The sequence below is a fragment of the Rhinolophus sinicus genome, chromosome 1 (assembly GCF_057876585.1).
Source record: "Rhinolophus sinicus isolate RSI-liver-muscle chromosome 1, RSI-T2T, whole genome shotgun sequence".
NCBI classification, from domain to species: domain Eukaryota; kingdom Metazoa; phylum Chordata; class Mammalia; order Chiroptera; family Rhinolophidae; genus Rhinolophus; species Rhinolophus sinicus.
In genome coordinates, this window is record NC_142501.1 from 26,881,239 (window position 1) to 26,899,611 (window position 18,373).

The 18,373-nt window shown below is 42.2% G+C and overlaps 1 protein-coding gene across 13 annotated transcripts in view; it reads left to right on the forward strand.

The window, feature by feature from the left end:
* The window catches only part of PHC1 (polyhomeotic homolog 1), a 21,103-nt gene extending 2,843 nt beyond the window's left edge, over positions 1 to 18,260 (forward strand). For 2 of the 13 annotated variants that reach the window (XM_074326052.2, XM_074326050.2), the window contains exons 2-15: positions 521 to 678; positions 2,032 to 2,142; positions 2,931 to 3,011; positions 3,538 to 3,687; positions 4,282 to 4,437; positions 10,830 to 11,325; positions 12,727 to 13,550; positions 14,070 to 14,217; positions 14,474 to 14,703; positions 15,245 to 15,359; positions 16,027 to 16,135; positions 16,355 to 16,505; positions 16,944 to 17,175; positions 18,002 to 18,260. In XM_074326052.2, coding sequence (XP_074182153.1) covers positions 565 to 678; positions 2,032 to 2,142; positions 2,931 to 3,011; positions 3,538 to 3,687; positions 4,282 to 4,437; positions 10,830 to 11,325; positions 12,727 to 13,550; positions 14,070 to 14,217; positions 14,474 to 14,703; positions 15,245 to 15,359; positions 16,027 to 16,135; positions 16,355 to 16,505; positions 16,944 to 17,175; positions 18,002 to 18,156 — 3,072 coding nt within the window. In that variant the 5' untranslated portion in view covers positions 521 to 564 and the 3' untranslated portion in view covers positions 18,157 to 18,260. The remainder of the gene's footprint in view (positions 1 to 520; positions 679 to 2,031; positions 2,143 to 2,930; positions 3,012 to 3,537; positions 3,688 to 4,281; positions 4,438 to 10,829; positions 11,326 to 12,726; positions 13,551 to 14,069; positions 14,218 to 14,473; positions 14,704 to 15,244; positions 15,360 to 16,026; positions 16,136 to 16,354; positions 16,506 to 16,943; positions 17,176 to 18,001) is intronic. The other 11 variants (XM_019713496.3, XM_019713493.3, XM_074326053.2 and 8 more) reach the window with 9 other exon arrangements.
* The last annotated feature ends 113 nt before the right edge of the window (positions 18,261 to 18,373 follow it).

Genomic DNA, 18,373 nt, shown 5'->3' on the forward strand with positions numbered 1-18,373 from the left:
ATACTTACTAGGACAGCTTCTTTAACCTCAGAAAACCTAATAATGGAGATAGTATTATTTATCTTAAAGCACTGTGAGAGATAATGGAGGTGAAGAGCTTAGCTCAGTGAGAGGAGGCATCTAGTGGCTTCTTAGTAAATAGTACCAGTGGTTAAGACGGTACTGATAAGGATGTTGCAGATGCAGATATAAAGGAGGTAGCAATAAGTTTTAAACAGGAAGATTTAGAACTGTTTAAAAGTGTTATGGGAATGTAAGGTGGCCTTAGTATTATGAGGTACTGTCTTACATTCTCACCATTTTATATTTAATGACAGCTGTGAGGGAATATGTGAAAGTTGTTTAAGACACTGCATAGCTTCAGAAGATGGTATGGGGAAAAGTATATCACAGATTTGGTAGTTATAAAACCTGAGAAATTGTGATTTATGGAAGAAGATTCTTAGATAACTTGAATAGTGACATGAAATAACAGTTTGAGATCAGGTGTAAATTTTAATCCTGTGCTACTTCCCTCTAGGTCTTGAGTCAGAGCACCAACGTTGGGGACCCTGGACCACTATCATGGAGACTGAGAGTGAGCAGAACTCCAACTCCACCAATGGGAGTTCCAGCTCTGGGGGCAGCTCTCGGCCCCAGATAGCTCAAATGTCACTGTATGAACGGCAAGCAGTGCAGGTGAGGCTCAGCTCTGAGGGGCTGTGATCTGTGAGTACTGGCTAGGGGTAGGCAAGGATGCTGGAAGATAATCACCCTTAGTTCCTTTCCAGAAAACTGGGGGAGTTGGATTAGGTGATGACTAAGGTCCCTTCTAGCTCTGAGAATCTTAGGAGTTTACAACAGTTTGAGCAAGCAAACAGAATGAGATTCAGTCTTTATAAATTGAGGGTTTTTTTTTTATACCATTCAGTTCATGTAGCTATATTCTAACCATTTCTCTTCATGGCTTGTCAGGTTTTTAATCGTTGGTTTTTTTTTTTTTGTTTTTTTTTTTAAATCACCCTGAGTAATGGAAGTATAAAGCTCTAAATTTAGAGTTTTATTTTTAGACAAATATAACTTCCATGTTTTTAATAAATATGCTTGAGAATGGGGTCTTAAAGTATTTTGGCTACTAGAATAACTGCACATCATAAGAATAGTACTAATCATTAAAGAATAAGAGTATAGTAATATCCTCAAGTTAACACTTGAAACTGAGTTACCAGTATCATTATAAATATCCATTAGGATTATACTGTAGATGCTTGAAAATGCCAGTTATTTGAAAATTTTACCTGAATCTTTCATAAGCCACTGTTTACTGAGATTTTTATTATTTTCAACCCCTTAGAGCTTTATCACCTCTGTTGTATCCCTAGAATACGGTCTTTTATTTTCTTCTCTTCACATTAATGGACATCTCATTTATTTTCAACCTTTCTAGTCCCAATTCTTTTCCTTGCAGATTCCATTTTGGGAAATAAGCGTTTATGTGAGTTACACTGCTTTGCTTTATATACCCTGTTTCCCCAAAAATAAGACCTAGTCGGACAGTCAGCTCTAATGTGTCTTTTGCAGCAAAAATTAATATAAGACCCGCTCTTATAGTAAAATAAGACGGGGTCTTATATTAATTTTTGTTCCAAAAGACGCATCAGAGCTGATTGTCTGGCTAGGTCTTATGTTCGGGGAAACACGGTATAAGAATAGAGCTTAGCTATGCTCTCTTCTTATACTGTGTTTCCCCGAAAATTAATAAAAGACCATTATTCTAGGGATGCAACATTATCCCTAGAATAATGGTCTTTTATTTTCTTCTTCTCTCCACTTCAGTTAATTGCTTCTCCACTTTTTGAGGACTATGTGAACTTACTGGTTCTCATATAAACAAATTGGACAAATCAGAAGTTGATGATTTAGCTAGACTCCCATCTTCCTTTGTTTCTCTCCTTGCCATGTGTCCCTTTCACAGGATCACAGTGATTTGCGTAGTATAGAAGTTAGGAGTGATTCATTCCAAGTGGGTTGATCCTCTCCTTTTCCTCTTAGGCTCTGCAGGCACTGCAGCGTCAGCCCAACGCGGCTCAGTATTTCCACCAGTTCATGCTCCAGCAACAGCTCAGCAATGCCCAGTTGCATAGCCTGGCTGCAGTCCAGCAGGTGAGAGGTCAGCAGCCAGCTGGCCCAAGAGGGAAGGGATAGGTGCTACAGGTGGGTGGGGGCATACTGCATTGTCCACTAAGCCAGGCTGGACACATTCTTCTCTGCCTCCTGTCCTCCTGTAGGATCTTAGCTTCTGGGATTGCAGTAAGAATTGTGGGAGAACTTCCTTTTAGAGGTCAGGTGCTGCACTGTGTAACATGGTATCCACATGTTACACTCGACATTTAAGCTATCCAGTGCTTAAAATATGGCCATTCCAAATTGAGGTGTGCAGTAAGATTTTAGATTTCAAAGACTTAGTAAGAAAAAAGGGAAAATATCTCAGTAGTTTGTTTATGTTAGTTACATGTTGAAATGAGGGATACATTTGCTTAAATAAAATAAATTATTAAAACGTACTTCTGTATTTTTTCCCTTTTAAAAAATGTACATATTCGAAAATTATACATGTGGCTTCCATTATATTTGTATTGGACAGCTCTGGGTTAGACTTATCAGTGATGTGACCTGAGCAAAGGTTCTTCCACTTCAAAGAAAGTGGGAGGAGGAGGACAAGTTGCCTGCCTGCCTGGCCCGGGAGGGTTATCTGGGAGGTGCTGGGTTAGCATATGTGGTAAGATGAGATTATTGCCTAGTGAATATACTTTTCCTTGCTCTATAATAGAGCCTCTCGGTTCTTACTGGGAATGTGTATTACGTTTTGCACCTCTGATTTATTGCTGGAAGATTCAGATCCTTTTCCTTCATCGTCTCCGCTCTTTCTTACTTCTTTTCTTCTCTGACAGGCCACAATTGCTGCCAGTCGGCAGGCTAGCTCCCCAAACAGCAGCACCGCGCAGCAGCAGACTGCCACCACTCAGGCCTCAGTGAGTACTGCTTCGCCCTGCTGAGAGGTTTCTCTCTCTGCGTCTGTGTCTCTGTGCTCAACGTTGTGCAGCTGATCTCAGTGTGTTTATTGAGCCTCCATCAACGGTATTAACTGCTCTTACACAGAGAATGTTAGTGAAAGGAAAGGTAACCAGCTTGGATCTATAGAGAAGTCTTAGTGAGGAGGTCTAAGAAAGGAGGAAGAAAATCTTGGGAAGAAGAGGAGATAATAAAGAAAAGGGACTAATCTCTGGACCTTTCAATGAGAAGTAAAATCTGTTCCATTTCGTTCCTTTGCCTTCTCAGCTGTTACACTAGTGATTAGGGACTGGTTTTTTTACTTTGGTGATACCCCCCAGTAGCCAGGATGACAGTTATGGATAGAAAGATATTATTCATTTCCCCCTGACTCTGTGAAAAGTGGGATATTCTGTTCTGACCGTGTGACTCTGAATATGTCAGTCATTTACATTTCCTTTTACGTCTCCCAAAGCCTTAGTCCTGGTTCCTTTCTATACCACACAGATCAATCTGGCCACCACGTCGGCCGCCCAGCTCATCAGCCGATCCCAGAGTGTGAGCTCTCCCAGTGCTACCACTTTGACCCAATCTGTGCTACTGGGGAATACCACCTCCCCACCCCTCAACCAGTCCCAGGCCCAGATGTATCTACGGGTAAGCCACAGACACAACGGCCATTGTCCCAGGGGCGTAATTGTTCTGACTCCTGGCTAGGACTTGAGTGAAAACTATTTTATTTAACCACAGTTACCCAGCTGTTTTAAGAAATGCTGGTCTACTTCCTGTACCTTACTTACCTCTAGAAGTACCACTCAGTATTCACAGGTAGCCTGCAAGTTGCATTGAGATACTAAGTTAGAAGATGTTCACCTTAACATTTGACTAAATTAGCGTCAGTTAGTCTAATCTTTAAACCTATGGCTCAAGTACACAAATTCTAAGTGTTATCTCTTAGCCTGTCTATACTGTGCATAAATACTTGTCCTAAAATCCTCACTGTCTCAGCTTCTTTGATGTTTGACTCTTTGTTATCAATCTATAGTTTTATACATATTCTAGGTTTTCTTCTGGATGATTCTTCACTTATGGAGAATAAGGGTCTCCTGGGTTGGTGTGGAAAGGGGCAGGGCTTAGCTGTTTCGTATCTTCTGTTTATTTTGTCTTGTGGTCCTTCCCTTCCATTTCTTCTGTCTTCTTTTCCTCTTGTTCTCTTTCCTTTGCTCTTCTTCTTCCTCCTCTCCTTGCCAGCCACAGCTGGGAAACCTATTGCAGGTAAACCGGACCCTGGGCCGGAATGTGCCTCTAGCCTCCCAACTGATCCTGATGCCTAACGGCGCAGTGGCTGCAGTCCAGCAGGAGGTGCCCTCTGCTCAGTCTCCCGGAGTTCATGCAGATGCAGATCAGGTCAGTGGCAACCATTGACCTGCGGATGGGCACTGGGGAGGATGAAGGGAATGACCATAGAGTAAGGCCACCCTTCTACTCCATTACCTCTTTTCAGAATGCTTATTTTTTTAAAATTTTTTATTTTTTTGCCCTTTTCTTAATTTCTATAGAACTTGGATCCCTTACAACTTTTGAGTTGAATTAGGAAGGGAAGTAGATTTGACTGAAAACAGCCCTTTGCATTTGGGAAGCCTTATTGTTAACAAGGGCAGATTTCCTTACCATTCTTTTAGCCCTCCATGGCTCAGTTTATTCAGGAAGTCTTCATTCTCCTTGCAGTACTGTCTCTGGAAGATGGGGAATGGTTGAGGGAATTCTACTGTTATATAGATGGAGCTGACCTGGCTAAGTTGCTAGAAGAATGTTTGATTCCTTCTCTTTATGAGTTCCTGTAGCTCTCAACTTTGAGCAGTCTGTTTCTGTTCACTGTATTTCCAGTGCAATCTTCACAATTGCTTCCCATGCCTTATCCTCACAATATATATAAAAGTGTTAGTATATAGACACACACACACACACACACACACACACACACACACACACACATCTCCTGAATTTTTTATCTTCTTATGAATGGGATATAAACTGGGATCTCATAATACTTATTTTATTCTTTTAGCTTATCAGTTAGCAAATAAATATTGAGCTTTCTATTGATGTGCTCAGATGTATATTAGAAACTTTGGGGGATTGAAAAGAAATATGAGTCAAGTCTTCATAAAAAAGAACTTAGAGAACAAAGAAGTACAAAAGTAAATGGCACTAACTTTGACACAATTTTAGACAAGAATTGGTTGCACTAGTTCTCTGATTTTTTGGGATACTTGAGCAAATTCTTGGAGGATGGGTATGATTTGATTTGGAGTAAGAAGAAAACTGGAGAGAGAACACTATGTGTAGAGGCATAATTTATATATGTGACTGTGAGTTGGGGGTGAGTGGATAAAGTGGAGACAACAGGCCTGATGGTGGAAAAGGTCATTGTTTGGGAAAAATCTGAAAGCCAAGTAACTTCATAGGTAGCAGGAGTCATTGCTGGCTACAGAACAGCAGATTAATAGGATAAGGCAAGTACTTTAGAAAGAATCACCTAGGAACATTGTCTGGAGACGAAAGAGAAATTAGGGAACTTACTAAGAAACTCTTGGGGTCATTTTAGTTACAAGGTAAGACCTTTGCTTTCGACTGTGGTAATAGTGGTAGGATCAGAGGATGAGGTTGAGGCTGCTTTCATATCCAGTTCTTTCATTTATCTGTCTGTTTGTTGAGCGTGAACATGTGGAGGGACAGAGTAGCGGTTGAAAATGTGAATCTGATATTTGGAACAGATACCAACTCTACAACTTACTGTGTGATCTAGGCAAATGATCTAATATCTTTCTGCCACAGTTTCTTCATATATAAAATACCTTTTATAAAATACCTACCTCAGGGTGTGTTGTGAGGATTAAATGAGTTGATATGTATGAGTGCTTGAATAGTAGCTGGACAAAATGAGTGTTTAAGAGTGTTAACTGTCATTATGATATACCAGACATTCCTTAACTTTGAATGCACAAGAAAGTTATAATCAGTAGACTCATGGAAATTACAAATCATTGAAGCATCAGACACTAAACAAATAATCACCTGAATGGTTTAATAATTGCTTCATTAGAAAGTATAGAGTGCTGTGAAAACATAGACAGGGACTCAATTTAGCCTTGGGATGGGGGTAGAAGGCCTCCCTGCGGAGGTGACAGTTGAACCTCAGCCTGTAGAAATTAGTCAGGTGAAGACATGGAAGGAGAGTAGTGATGGCAGGGGAATCTTACGTCCAGAGATCCGAGGAGGGAAGGAACTATATATGTGAGGAATTGAAAGAAGACCTGTGTTCCTGGAGTTTAGCAAAGGAAGATAGAGATGGTGCTGGAGAGGTAGGTGAAACCCCATCTTGCAGGATCTTGGGTGCTGTGTTCAGGATTTGGGCTTTATGTGAAGGGCGATGGGAAGCTATGGAAGGATTTCAATTTTAGTATATGTGCTGCCGAAGCGAGCACAATGGAAGGATTTCAAACATGGAATTGACATGGAGAGATTTGAGGGTTTTTCTTTCCCTTCTTAATTTTAAAGATTGTTGGCTCCTCTGTGGAGAATAAATGGAAATGGTGTGAGTGTGAACACAGGGAGAACAACACCATCATAACATTTTAGGGGAAAGACGGTGTTTGGATTAGGTGGTAGCAATGGAGATGGATAGAAATGAATAGATTTGAGAAAAACTTAGAAGGTCAGTGAAGAAGGAGAACAGAGTCAGTAGATGGGGAATTGAGGGAGATGCCAGAGATGAGATCTGATACAGCAGTGAGGTGGCTGGTAGTGATAATTATTAGATAAAGAATGTTGGAGAATTGGATTTAGGGTGAAGTTCACTTTTGGATATGCCAGCCATGCAGGAGGAGATATTAGATCAGCAGTTTTAATTTATGTGGTGCTCGAGCTCAGAGGAGAGCTCTCTGAGTTGGATATAAACATTCAAGAGTAGTAGGCATGTAGATAATTGAAGTCAAGGGAATGTTTGAAATTCCTTAGAGAGATGGTGGGGATTGAAAAGAGGAAAGCCTTTAAGATGGAGCCGTGAGGAGTAGGATGAACCCTTAGAAAATACAGCAGTTCAAGGTCAAGTAGGGAGTGATGGGCTGATGAAGGTGAGTAGGAAAGAGTGACAGAGAGGCAAGAGAGCAGAATAAAACAAGAATTGGCAAGGGTCCCCTGTCAAACGGTCCTCCATCAAACGCACTAAAGAGGGCAAGAAAGATGGAGTTACTGATGTGGATGGAGAGCTGTTCAGTGGAATCATGGGGGTGAGGAATGACTGGATAGTGGGAACAGATTAAGTGAATGGAAACAGTAAGAGTTTAGCAGTAACAGGAAAGGAGGATGAAATTGGGGGAGGGGAAGTGAGGTTCAGGGATGGTTTTTGGGAGGGAGGGAGCCAGTAGAGGAGAGGTTGAAGAGACAGGAGAGAGTTGATAACATAAGCTTCTTGAGAAGGAGGAAGGAGAGAAGGGAGATAAGGGAGAAGTAAGTGATGGGTGCTTATGCAGGTGAATGTGTGGTGGAAGTGATGGAGTATTACGCTCATAAAGGTTTCATTGTCTGCAGGGATGAGTGACGGGAAAGAGGACATGGTTCTGAGGTACAGGGAGACTAGGAAGTTTTAAGTAGCCATTATGGAAAGGAAGCTGAGTAGAAAAAAACTGTATAATTGCCAGATAATATTAAATGCCCCAACCCCTAATCCTAATGATTCTTGTAAATCTTTCTCAAAAGCTATCACTTCTTTACCGCTGTTGCTTGAATTCAGGTTCTTTTTATTTTTAACTTGAATTACTGTACTACTTTTCTCACTGGTCTCTTGAACCTTATCTGCTTCTAATCCTATTCCACATTACTATCAGAATAAGTGTTTCTTAATATGAAAATATATGTTGTTACTAACATTATTTTTAATTGTATCTCTGCTATACAGAATTTGCTAAATCACAATCCTTGGCTCATGATACTCTCATCAATGGTCCATTTATAGCCCACTTTTATTCATTTACTCAGTAAGTTTCAATAATATAATAAGCAGTCCCAGGTCCATCTACTGCCTGCCCCTACTCATGGTAAGAACATTCTGATTCCTTCCTTGATAATCAGAGAGGGTACCTTGGTATCATTTTTTATAGAGTTTTATTGCATTTACATATAATAAAGTACTTTTTATTATGGAAAAATTTAAACATATAAAAAAGAAAAAAATGAATCTCTGTGCACTTACTATCTAGCTTCAGTATTTATCAACACATGGCCAGTCTATCCAGGCCCTTCCCTCCACTTGTGGATTATTTAGAAGCAAATTCCAGACACCACATCATTATTTGTATATGTGTGTGTGTGTGTCTGTGTGTGTGTAAAATATATATTATATATGTATTATGTAATATATGGTGTGATCAAACCATATGGTGACTATTTAAATAAACAAATTTATTATAGTAAAAGACACATTGCCATTAATTCCCCTCAAAATACTCCCCCTCGCTTCTAACACTTATCCCATCGTTCTTGCCACTTTCTGAAGCAGTTCTGGAAGTCCTCTTTCGTGAGTGTCTTTAGTTGCGCTGTTGTGGCTGCCTCAATGTCCTGAATCATTTTGACGTTGGGGAAGAAACAGTGTGTGACACGGAACGTTATGATGGAGGACGATTTACGGCACACTTTAAAACACACCTCTCAATCGTAGCTCACACCCAACTGACTACGTCAAACAAGTTGAAACTTGTCACACACTGTTACCAAGGTTTGACGTGCAGTTCCTGTATTGAAAATCCCTGCCTTTCCATTGGATGGCACTTAGCTGCAGCATTCACTGTATTTTTCAATCACGATGGAAAGGTTCTGTGTCACACATTGCTTCTGTTATATGGCAATTTCTGTCAAATACAAACATTACGGTGTGTCCTCAAGCACCTTATTCACCGAATCTGGCACAATGACTTCTAGCTCTTCCCCAAAGTCAAAATGACTGTGAAAGGTAAATGTTTTGAATCAATTTAGGACATTGAGGCAGCCACGACAGCACAACTAAAGAAACTCACGAAAGAGGACATCCAAAACTTTAGAAAGTGGCAAGAATGATGGGATAAGTGTGTTCAAAACAAGGGGGAGTATTCAGAGATGGATTAATGGCAACGTGTCTTTTACTGTAACACATTTTTTTAAACATTCACTGTATTTTTGATCACATCTTATATAATATATAAAAATATATATTTTGTTTTTATATTTATAAGGTACTTGTGCTGTATGTAATCTGGGAATGCTTTCTTAATAGCCTATTGTCAAGATCCATCTATATTGTTGCATGTCATTGTATTTTATTTTTGATTTCTGTGTAATATTCCATTTTATGAATATACTATAGTTCATTCATCTTGTCTTCTGATAATGGCCATTTGGGTTGTTCCCAGGCTTTTGTTACTATGAATAGTGCTGCTGTGAACATTCCTATACATGCCTCCAGTTATACATAGCAAGAGTTTCTTTTGTGGAATTCCTGAATTAGAGGGTGTGCAAATGTCCATCCAACTTAGGATATGATGCCAAAGTGGTTGTACTGATTACATTTCCATCAGCAGTGATTAAAAGAATAGTTTCAACTGTAGATTTGATCATGTTTATTCTGATTAATATTTTTAATATTCAATTATGTGCTCATTCTTTCTCTCTGTTCAGATTTTGGAGTACTTACTATGTGTCAGGTGCTGTGCTAGGTGCTGGGAATTTAACAATGAAGAAGACAGATACACTCTCTGTTTCCAAACTGAAGTTCAGACTCTCCTTATTTTAAAACACCAGGTTCTTCATGATCTGGCACCTTTCTACCTCCCTAGCTTCAGCTTACCTTCCTAGTTTCATTTCTTACCACTCCCTCTAACTCACCCCAAACATAATGAAATATTTATAATTTCCAAAAATGCTATTTTTTTATTAACTCAGTGGTCTTGCAAATGTTACCTGTGTCTTTAAACCCTTCCCTTCACTATTACCTACTGGGCCTCAGGCCAAACATCACCTGTTTTAGGAAGTCTTCCCTAATCTCCTTAGTCTGTAATCTTCTTCCTCTGTGCTCCCATGGCACTTTGTGCATATCTGTGTGTACTATAATACTGTTATTGGTGATTTTCTTGTCTTTCTTCCCTAGTAGAACATACTCATCAAGAGTGGGAATGTCTTTCATCCCTGCATTCCCAGTATCCAATGTAGTACCTGAGGCTTAGTAGGTATTTGGTAGATGTTGAGCGAATGAATGGAGAGTAAAGGGAAAATCTGAGACATTTTGAAGGAATAAATGACCAAACTTAATGATAGATTTGATAGTGAATGAAGGAGACTGAAAATTAAAATTTGATTTAAGAGTTCTTCCCTGAAAGGTCTTTAATGTACCGGGGGTGCCAAAAAAATGTATACAAGTGGACACTTTGGTCAACGTTGCTCAAGCCGTAATCAGAAGTGCCTGGACGCTGATAGTAACCACTTTGAGCACCTCTTGTAATTGCAGAAGTCAAACGTGACTTGTATTCATCTTTTGTTAGTGGCATATATTGAGTATTAAACTTTTAATAGTTTTTTCCTTTCTTAAAATGTGTATCCATTTTTTGGGTGCCCTCTGTATATAATTGTAAAGGTGATGGTATGACTTGAGGTGGGTTGTGGAATATCTGTAGCTGTCTTCACTGCTTCTGAATTGGTCACGGAAATCTTTGACCTTACTGCCTCTTATTCCCCTTTTCTCAATCTGCCTTTTTCTTCTCATCTTTCAGGTGCAGAACTTGGCTGTGAGGAACCAACAGGCCTCAGCCCAAGGACCTCAAATGCAAGGCTCTACTCAGAAGGCCATTCCTCCTGGAGCCTCCCCTGTCTCTAGCCTCTCCCAGGCCTCTAGCCAGGCCCTCGCTGTGGCTCAGGCTTCCTCTGGGGCCTCAGGCCAGTCCCTCAACCTTAGTCAAGCTGGTGGAGGCAGTGGGAATAGCATCCCAGGGTCCATGGGTCCAGGTGGAAGTGGCCAGGCACCTGGGGGCTTGGGTCAGTTGCCTTCCTCAGGAATGGGTGGTGGTGGGAGCTGTCCCAGGAAGGGCACAGGAGTGGTGCAGCCCTTGCCTGCAGCCCAAACAGTGACTGTGAGTCAGGGCAGCCAGACAGAAGCAGAAAGTGCGGCAGCCAAGAAGGCAGAAGCAGATGGGACTGGTCAGCAGAACGTGGGCATGAACCTGACACGGACAGCTACACCTGCTCCCAGCCAGACCCTGATTAGCTCAGGTAAGTGGTCACTTCTCATAATGTCATTATTCTTTCTGAACTTGTTTGAAACCTTCAGAGTATATTTCTTTGCCTTTTTTCCTTTTCTCTTTGTCCTGAAGTAGTGAAAGAGTCACATCAGCCTTGATCCCATTAGTGCAGGGAGACAGGAGGACAGATAACAGATCTTGTCTCTTTCCACCAGGCAGCAATCACTGTACAAGTTGCCTTGTCTTTCTTCGGTCCTGAGTTCTTCAGATTACTCACACTACCCATTCATTCACCCAGTTCTTATTGGATCGCCCACGGTGTTCTAGGAGGTGGTAGGGATACGTCTTTGCAAACAGATTCCCTGTCCTCATGGAGCTTACAGTCTAGCGTGAGGGATGAATTCTGTCCTCACTGTGTGTTTAGTGGTGGCTAGGTGGCACAGAGTAGAGCAGAGATGGTTTAAGTGCCTTAGAGCACTAAGACTAGCAAATAGAGCCATGGTTTAATACAGTCAACTTGTGTCAACCTGTGTCAGTAAGGATAAAAAAGAATAAGTACTATCATAACCCCAAATAGTTTATACTTGCTTTCAGTCTGTGGTTAGATACAATTGGATGTGTGTACCTTACTTAGCAATGTTTATTTTTGCCTTCCTTGTTTCTAACACATTAGTTGTTGCTGCCTTTGGATAATGCACTCACGAAAAGTAAGAGTGAATTATCAGTTATATTGCTCATAACTTAGTATTTACTTACTATAGCACTTCTGTTTCTGAAGTGCTTTCATATCACCTATGTATTCTGGCCAGTATGGAGGGGGGAGATGGTCAGCTCTGGTTTACAGCAGAGGAAACTGGGTAAAGTCAGAGACTGTAGCTGCTGACTCCTGAGGCTTCTTGTTGGTAGGGACCTAAACTGACGAATCTTAAAAACCATGACATTCATGGGAAGATGTCGGTATTTTTACCTTTGTGGACATTTATTCTTTCAGTGAATGACTGTTAAGTGTTTCTATTGTGCTGGGCTGGGTTCTAGGGATGTAAACATGAATAAAACATGGACTCAGCCTTGAGGAACTCAGAGTCCAATCATAGAGAGGATTGGCCAGCTCACTTTGCTGAGTGCAAAAGTAACAGGATATAAGTATAGCAAGGAAAAGAAAAGTTAGATAAATGTAAGAAATTACTGGGGATTGTTAAATGATTGAGTGAGGGAGTTCTTTCCTTGAGATCTTTAAGACGAGAGACAGTTGGTAGTGTCTCGTAGAGGAGAGTACAAGTGCGGTGATCTCTCAGGTCTTTCCAGGTTAGATTTCCATTCACTGTGTGATTCCAAAACTAGATACACCTTGGCAAGCTGATTTTACCTTTAATTGATAATGATGATGATTTTCTGCTCTTCCTCTCTGTTCTGTCTGGACTGGTTCCTGCAGCCACCTACACACAGATCCAGCCCCACTCCCTGATCCAGCAGCAGCAGCAGATCCACCTCCAGCAGAAGCAGGTGGTCATCCAGCAGCAGATTGCCATCCACCACCAGCAGCAGTTCCAGCACCGTCAGTCTCAGCTGCTCCACACAGCCACACACCTCCAGCTGGCCCAGCAGCAGCAGCAGCAGCAACAGCAGCAGCAACAGCAGCAGCAGCAGCAGCAACAGCAACAGCAGCAGCAGCAGCAGCAGCAGCAGGCCACAGCTCTCTCTGTCCCTCAGCCACCACAGGTCCCACCTACTCAGCAGGTCCCACCTTCCCAGTCCCAGCAGCAAGCGCAAACCCTGGTTGTTCAGCCCATGCTTCAGTCTTCACCCTTGTCCCTCCCACCCGACCCCACTCCCAAGCCACCTATTCCCATCCAGTCCAAACCACCTTTAGCACCGATCAAGCCTCCACAGTTAGGGGCTGCTAAGATGTCAGCTACCCAGCAACCACCACCCCATATCCCTGTGCAAGTTGTGGGCACCCGACAGCCAGGCACAGCCCAGGCACAGGCTTTGGGGTTGGCACAGCTGGCAGCTGCTGTGCCTACTTCCCGGGGGATGCCAGGTACAATGCAGCCTGGTCAGGCCCATTTGGCCTCCTCGCCACCTTCATCCCAGGCTCCTGGTACGCTGCCCGAGTGCTCTCCCACATTGGCCTCTGGGATGACCCTTGCTCCGGTGCAGGGGACGGCACATGTGGTAAAGGGTGGGGCTACCACCTCCTCACCTGTTGTAGCCCAGGTCCCTGCTGCCTTCTACATGCAATCTGTGCACCTGCCGGTGAGTGATGTCTGATGGTTTTGAGGGCACTGTCACTCTTGAGGGTGAACTTGGGGCTGAGTAGAAATAGAGCTTAACTTAGTAGGGGATTGAAGAGTTGAGAAGGTATTTATTGGCTCCTTTTGTAAGAGAGAGATGTTAATGTGTATGACGCCTGAACTTCATACTCCTAAATCTGCTCCTGAAGTCATTCTGGGTTTTTCGAACTGTACTAAGTTACATCAAGGTTGCTTTAACTACCTATGCAATCATTAAAATAACAACAGTTCTTGGTTGGGCCATAATGAATCCAGGGTCTCAAGGTCTAGGTCAGGACTAAGTAATGTTGCAGTTTTCTTTTGTCCTGATGTGGAAGTTACGCTTCTTGGGAATGACTAGGAGTTTTCATGTACTGTGGGAAGTACACAAAATTGGGGAATCTGGAACTAAGAAAATTTTCTCTGCAATATGGGGGTATTTTGGTTCTTTATTATCCTTCACTCACAAATCTTGATTTCTTTCCTATTCTTCACTTTATAGGGCAAAGCCCAGACGTTGGGCGTCAAACGCAAGGCTGAGTGTGAGGAGGAGAGAGATGACGTCTCCACAGTGGGTTCAGTGCTTCCTGCCAAGGCTTCTCCAGTAGCAGAGAGCCCAAAGGCCGTGGAGGAGAAGAGCAATCTTGGAGGTGAGAGACTGACTTCTGCAGTACTGTTGGAGTGCAGAGATTAGAGAAATGTTCTCAGTGAGTGAGCTAAAACATAAATCTGCTTCAGTAGCATATAGGTCTGAACTTGGTGGACAAATGAGTAGATTCAAAAAAGAGGGAATGCAGGGTGAGTGATCAAAGGTGGATATGTATTATTGTGGAAGATCAGGCTGACTTGGCTAATAGATGGGTCAATTATTCCGTATCTGTTCCTGAATTTGTGTTTGTTTTCCAGAGAAAGCTGATCCAGTGACCAATGTGAATGCTAATACCCCAAGTAGTGAACTAGTATCCTTGGCTCCTGCCCCGTCAGCACCGCCTCCTACACTAGCCATGGTGTCCAGACAGATGGGTGATTCAAAACCCCCACAGGCCATTGTGAAGCCCCAGATTCTCACCCACATCATTGAAGGCTTCGTTATCCAGGAAGGAGCAGAACCTTTCCCGGTGAGGGCAGGCCATAAGGTGGGATTTTCAAGTGGGGACTTGGTCTGACTGTTGTCTCCACTAAAATCAAAAGGCTCAGAACTATTTAATTATTAGAGAATGGTTCAATTCTGCTGTTTGTTTGGTGAGTTGTAAAGAAAGAAAAGGACTAGAAAATGAAAATGTTGGGAAGAGGAGAAAAGGAAGAAAGTGACTTGAAGCTGTAATGTTTAGTTAGACAAACTGGGTTTTATAATGAAGAAAATTGTGGTAGAGAAGTTAATGGACTTTTCTAGGTGCCATGAGTTGTAGCTATCTTGACTCCTAGTGCATTCCCTCAACTTAGGAAGAAAAAGGACAAAACAGGGAGCCAGGGTAGGAAGCTGTTCTCCAATGGCTTATCTGAAAAAAGCCAGTTAGAGACTCTTGACTGCCATATCAACAGTGATTCTCTCTGAACCAAGCTTGGCCATTAACTCAGAGATCCAGGCAAAGACATGATGGTGAGAAATGCTGGGGAAATCTGTAGAGAAGCAGACAGGAATTAGGCTAACTTAACTGTAAACTTTTTCTGGGACAGGTGGGTTGTTCTCAGTTACTAAAAGACTCCGAGAAGCCACTGCAGACTGGCCTCCCGACAGGGCTGAATGAGAATCAGTCAGGTGGCCCCTTGGGAGGGGACAGCCCATCTGGTGGTAAGTATTTATTTGGAGACCCATCTGGGGAAGGAGGCTCGTGGAGTTGTGTTTGAGAACTCTGTAGAATAGTAATTTTCTATTTAAAGTAGGAATTATATGATGTCCATCCAGAGACAAAAACCATAGCATGTATCAGAATATGTACTCAAACAAAAGGAATTCCATAGGATTGGAGGGAATTTTATCAAGCTAAAGTAACCTGTATAATTATTTACTATGAGGATATATTTTTCAAAAGATGATCTAAAATAGGATTTAAAAAAAAATTTCCAGTTCTCCTTATTCTAGATTTTATAATCAATATTAAAGACTCTTACTTATATTTCCCCCTCCTCCTTTCAGAAACTTTGTGGGAGAGGGGTATCTTTGTAAGCGTTAGTAATTAGTTCTCTCCTGTTCAGAAATGCAGTCTTGTCTGAAATCTGAGAGTATGAATTAAGCTAAAATTCGTCATCAAAATGGAAATAGTCTGGCTTAAGATGAGGAAGACTGTGATGTTCTTGAGGGACATGCCTTTATGGTTTTGGAATTTGAATTCTCAGTTACGTGGTGTAGGTCTTTGGGGACAAATCCTGAGAGTAATTGAGTGCAGCGTGTGGCCTAATGATGGCTTGAGTGGCAGCAGAAACTGATGGTGGCTGTCATGTGATGCTGTGTTTTTCAGAGCTAGACAAGAAGGCAAACCTCCTGAAGTGCGAGTACTGTGGGAAGTATGCCCCTGCAGAGCAGTTCCGTGGCTCCAAGAGGTTCTGCTCCATGACTTGTGCTAAGAGGTACTGCAGGCACTCCCTCCTCACCGTCAGCAGCGATTCCTCCATCTGATGTCACATCCCTTCCCTAGGATCATCTCACAGCTAATATTTCATATCTCCTCCTTTTGCTCTCATTGTCTTCTCCAAATCAGCACTTAAAATACCAATTCACCTTTAGCACAGGGTAGCAAGGCAGTCTTCTGTAGCACCTTTGACATCCTATATGTGTCCAACCTATAGGTATAATGTGAGCTGTAGCCACCAGTTCCGGCTGAAGAGAAAAAAAATGAAAGAGTTCCAAGAAGCCAGCTATGCTCGTGTTCGTCGGCGTGGGCCCCGTCGCAGCTCCTCTGATATCGCCCGCGCCAAGATCCAGGGCAAGCGCCATCGGGTGAGCTGGCATCGTAGCACCGCCTGCCTTTAAAATGGGCCTACAGAGTATGAGGCCAGAACTCTGGTTTCACATGAATTGCATTACTGTAAATTCCAAGATCCTGACCTGTTTTGTCTCCTCTCACCTGATTACTGGTTCATGTATCCATTAATCCTTCTACTATATTTGAGTAGAGAGCATCTAGGGCAATCGTTGGTAGAAGGGGAAAATCAAGAAAGAGATACTTTATACTTGAAAGGCACTTGAGAGTAGACCGGTGACTTCGGGCGTTTGCAAATGGAGTACAAATAATTCAGGCATTTGCAAAGGAAGTACAAATTCTTTTACCTGTGGTTAAGGTCAGTTTTTCCTCTATGCCCAATATTTAACCCAAACTCAGGGTGGTTGGGGAGGGGAGAGGAAACTTAATTACCTGTTTTTTGGTTTTCTTTATAGGGTCAAGAGGACTCTAGCCGGGGTTCAGATAATTCCAGTTATGATGAAGCACTCTCTCCAACATCTCCTGGGCCTTTATCAGTGAGAGCTGGGCATGGAGAACGAGACCTGGGGAACCCCAATACAGCTCCGCCCACACCCGAATTACATGGCATCAACCCTGTGTTCCTGTCCAGTAATCCTAGCCGTTGGAGTGTAGAGGAGGTGTATGAGTTTATCGCCTCTCTACAAGGTATTGAGGGTTTATCCAACCAACCCAGGTCACCTACGTGCTTAGTTTTCCTTAGGTCACCCCACATGGGCCTTGGTAACGGAACATGACTGACTTTTAAGCAAGTAGGGGCTTGAGTATGGTACAATGAACGCTCTACTCTTGGTATTTATTCAAGTTACTTGCCTACAGCCTGGTTTTCTAATTTCCTTTAGGGTTGACTGTCCTCTGCTATGTCAGCAATTTCAGTGTTTGATTTTCATCTCTTATGATTCAACGATATTTCTTACCAATAATTTTTAGATAAAGTATATTTTTTATGTGTGATTGTGATACCCACTATGGATCAAATATTTTTCAATGGATAAGGGGATTAGAAAGTCAGGGGCCATTGTTGTCCTATGCTCTACAAAGCAGGATTATTTATAAACAATTCTTGACAAAGGGATGGTTTTCTCCAGAAAAGAAAATCACCATACACTTGGTATTTGTCTGAATTCTGTGCCCTTAAACAAGTGTCACAAGGAGTTTTAACTCTTCTTGCAAGTGTAAAAGAAAACGTATGTATCTTTGCTCTCACCCTTTTTACCAAGCTATTCAAATGAGTTATTTCTGTGGTTGAACGACTTGGTTGTTCTTCCTTTATCCTGGAACGCTCTTTTAAAACAGCCAGTTGCTCTGATTTCCTTTTGCTTCCCAAACTTGCCATCTCAGATCTTTATATTATTGAATCTGGGATGTGTACTTTGGGATTAACTACTCCTAGGTCTGTTTTTTTCATCTTTAGCTTTCCCCTTTCCTCTGGTGCTATCATGTACTTGCTCATATTCCTTCCATTTCCTTCTAGGCTGCCAAGAGATTGCGGAGGAGTTCCGTTCCCAGGAGATTGATGGACAGGCCCTTTTGTTACTTAAAGAGGAACATCTTATGAGTGCCATGAACATCAAGCTGGGCCCTGCCCTCAAGATCTGCGCCAAGATAAATGTCCTCAAGGAGACCTAAGGTGGCCCTCTTGCACAAAGCAGCCTAAGGCAGACATTCCCCACTGTCCAGGTTGTAACCTGGTACCAGCAGACTTTACAGGGAATAAAGAACTGTTCCAATTATGTAAATCTGTGGAGGGCATTTCTGAGACAGGGAAGGAAGGTGTGTGAATTGGTTGCTGGTGCTACATGGCAGAGCTTTGACATTTTCTCTGGGTTCTACTTTATTTTTAAAA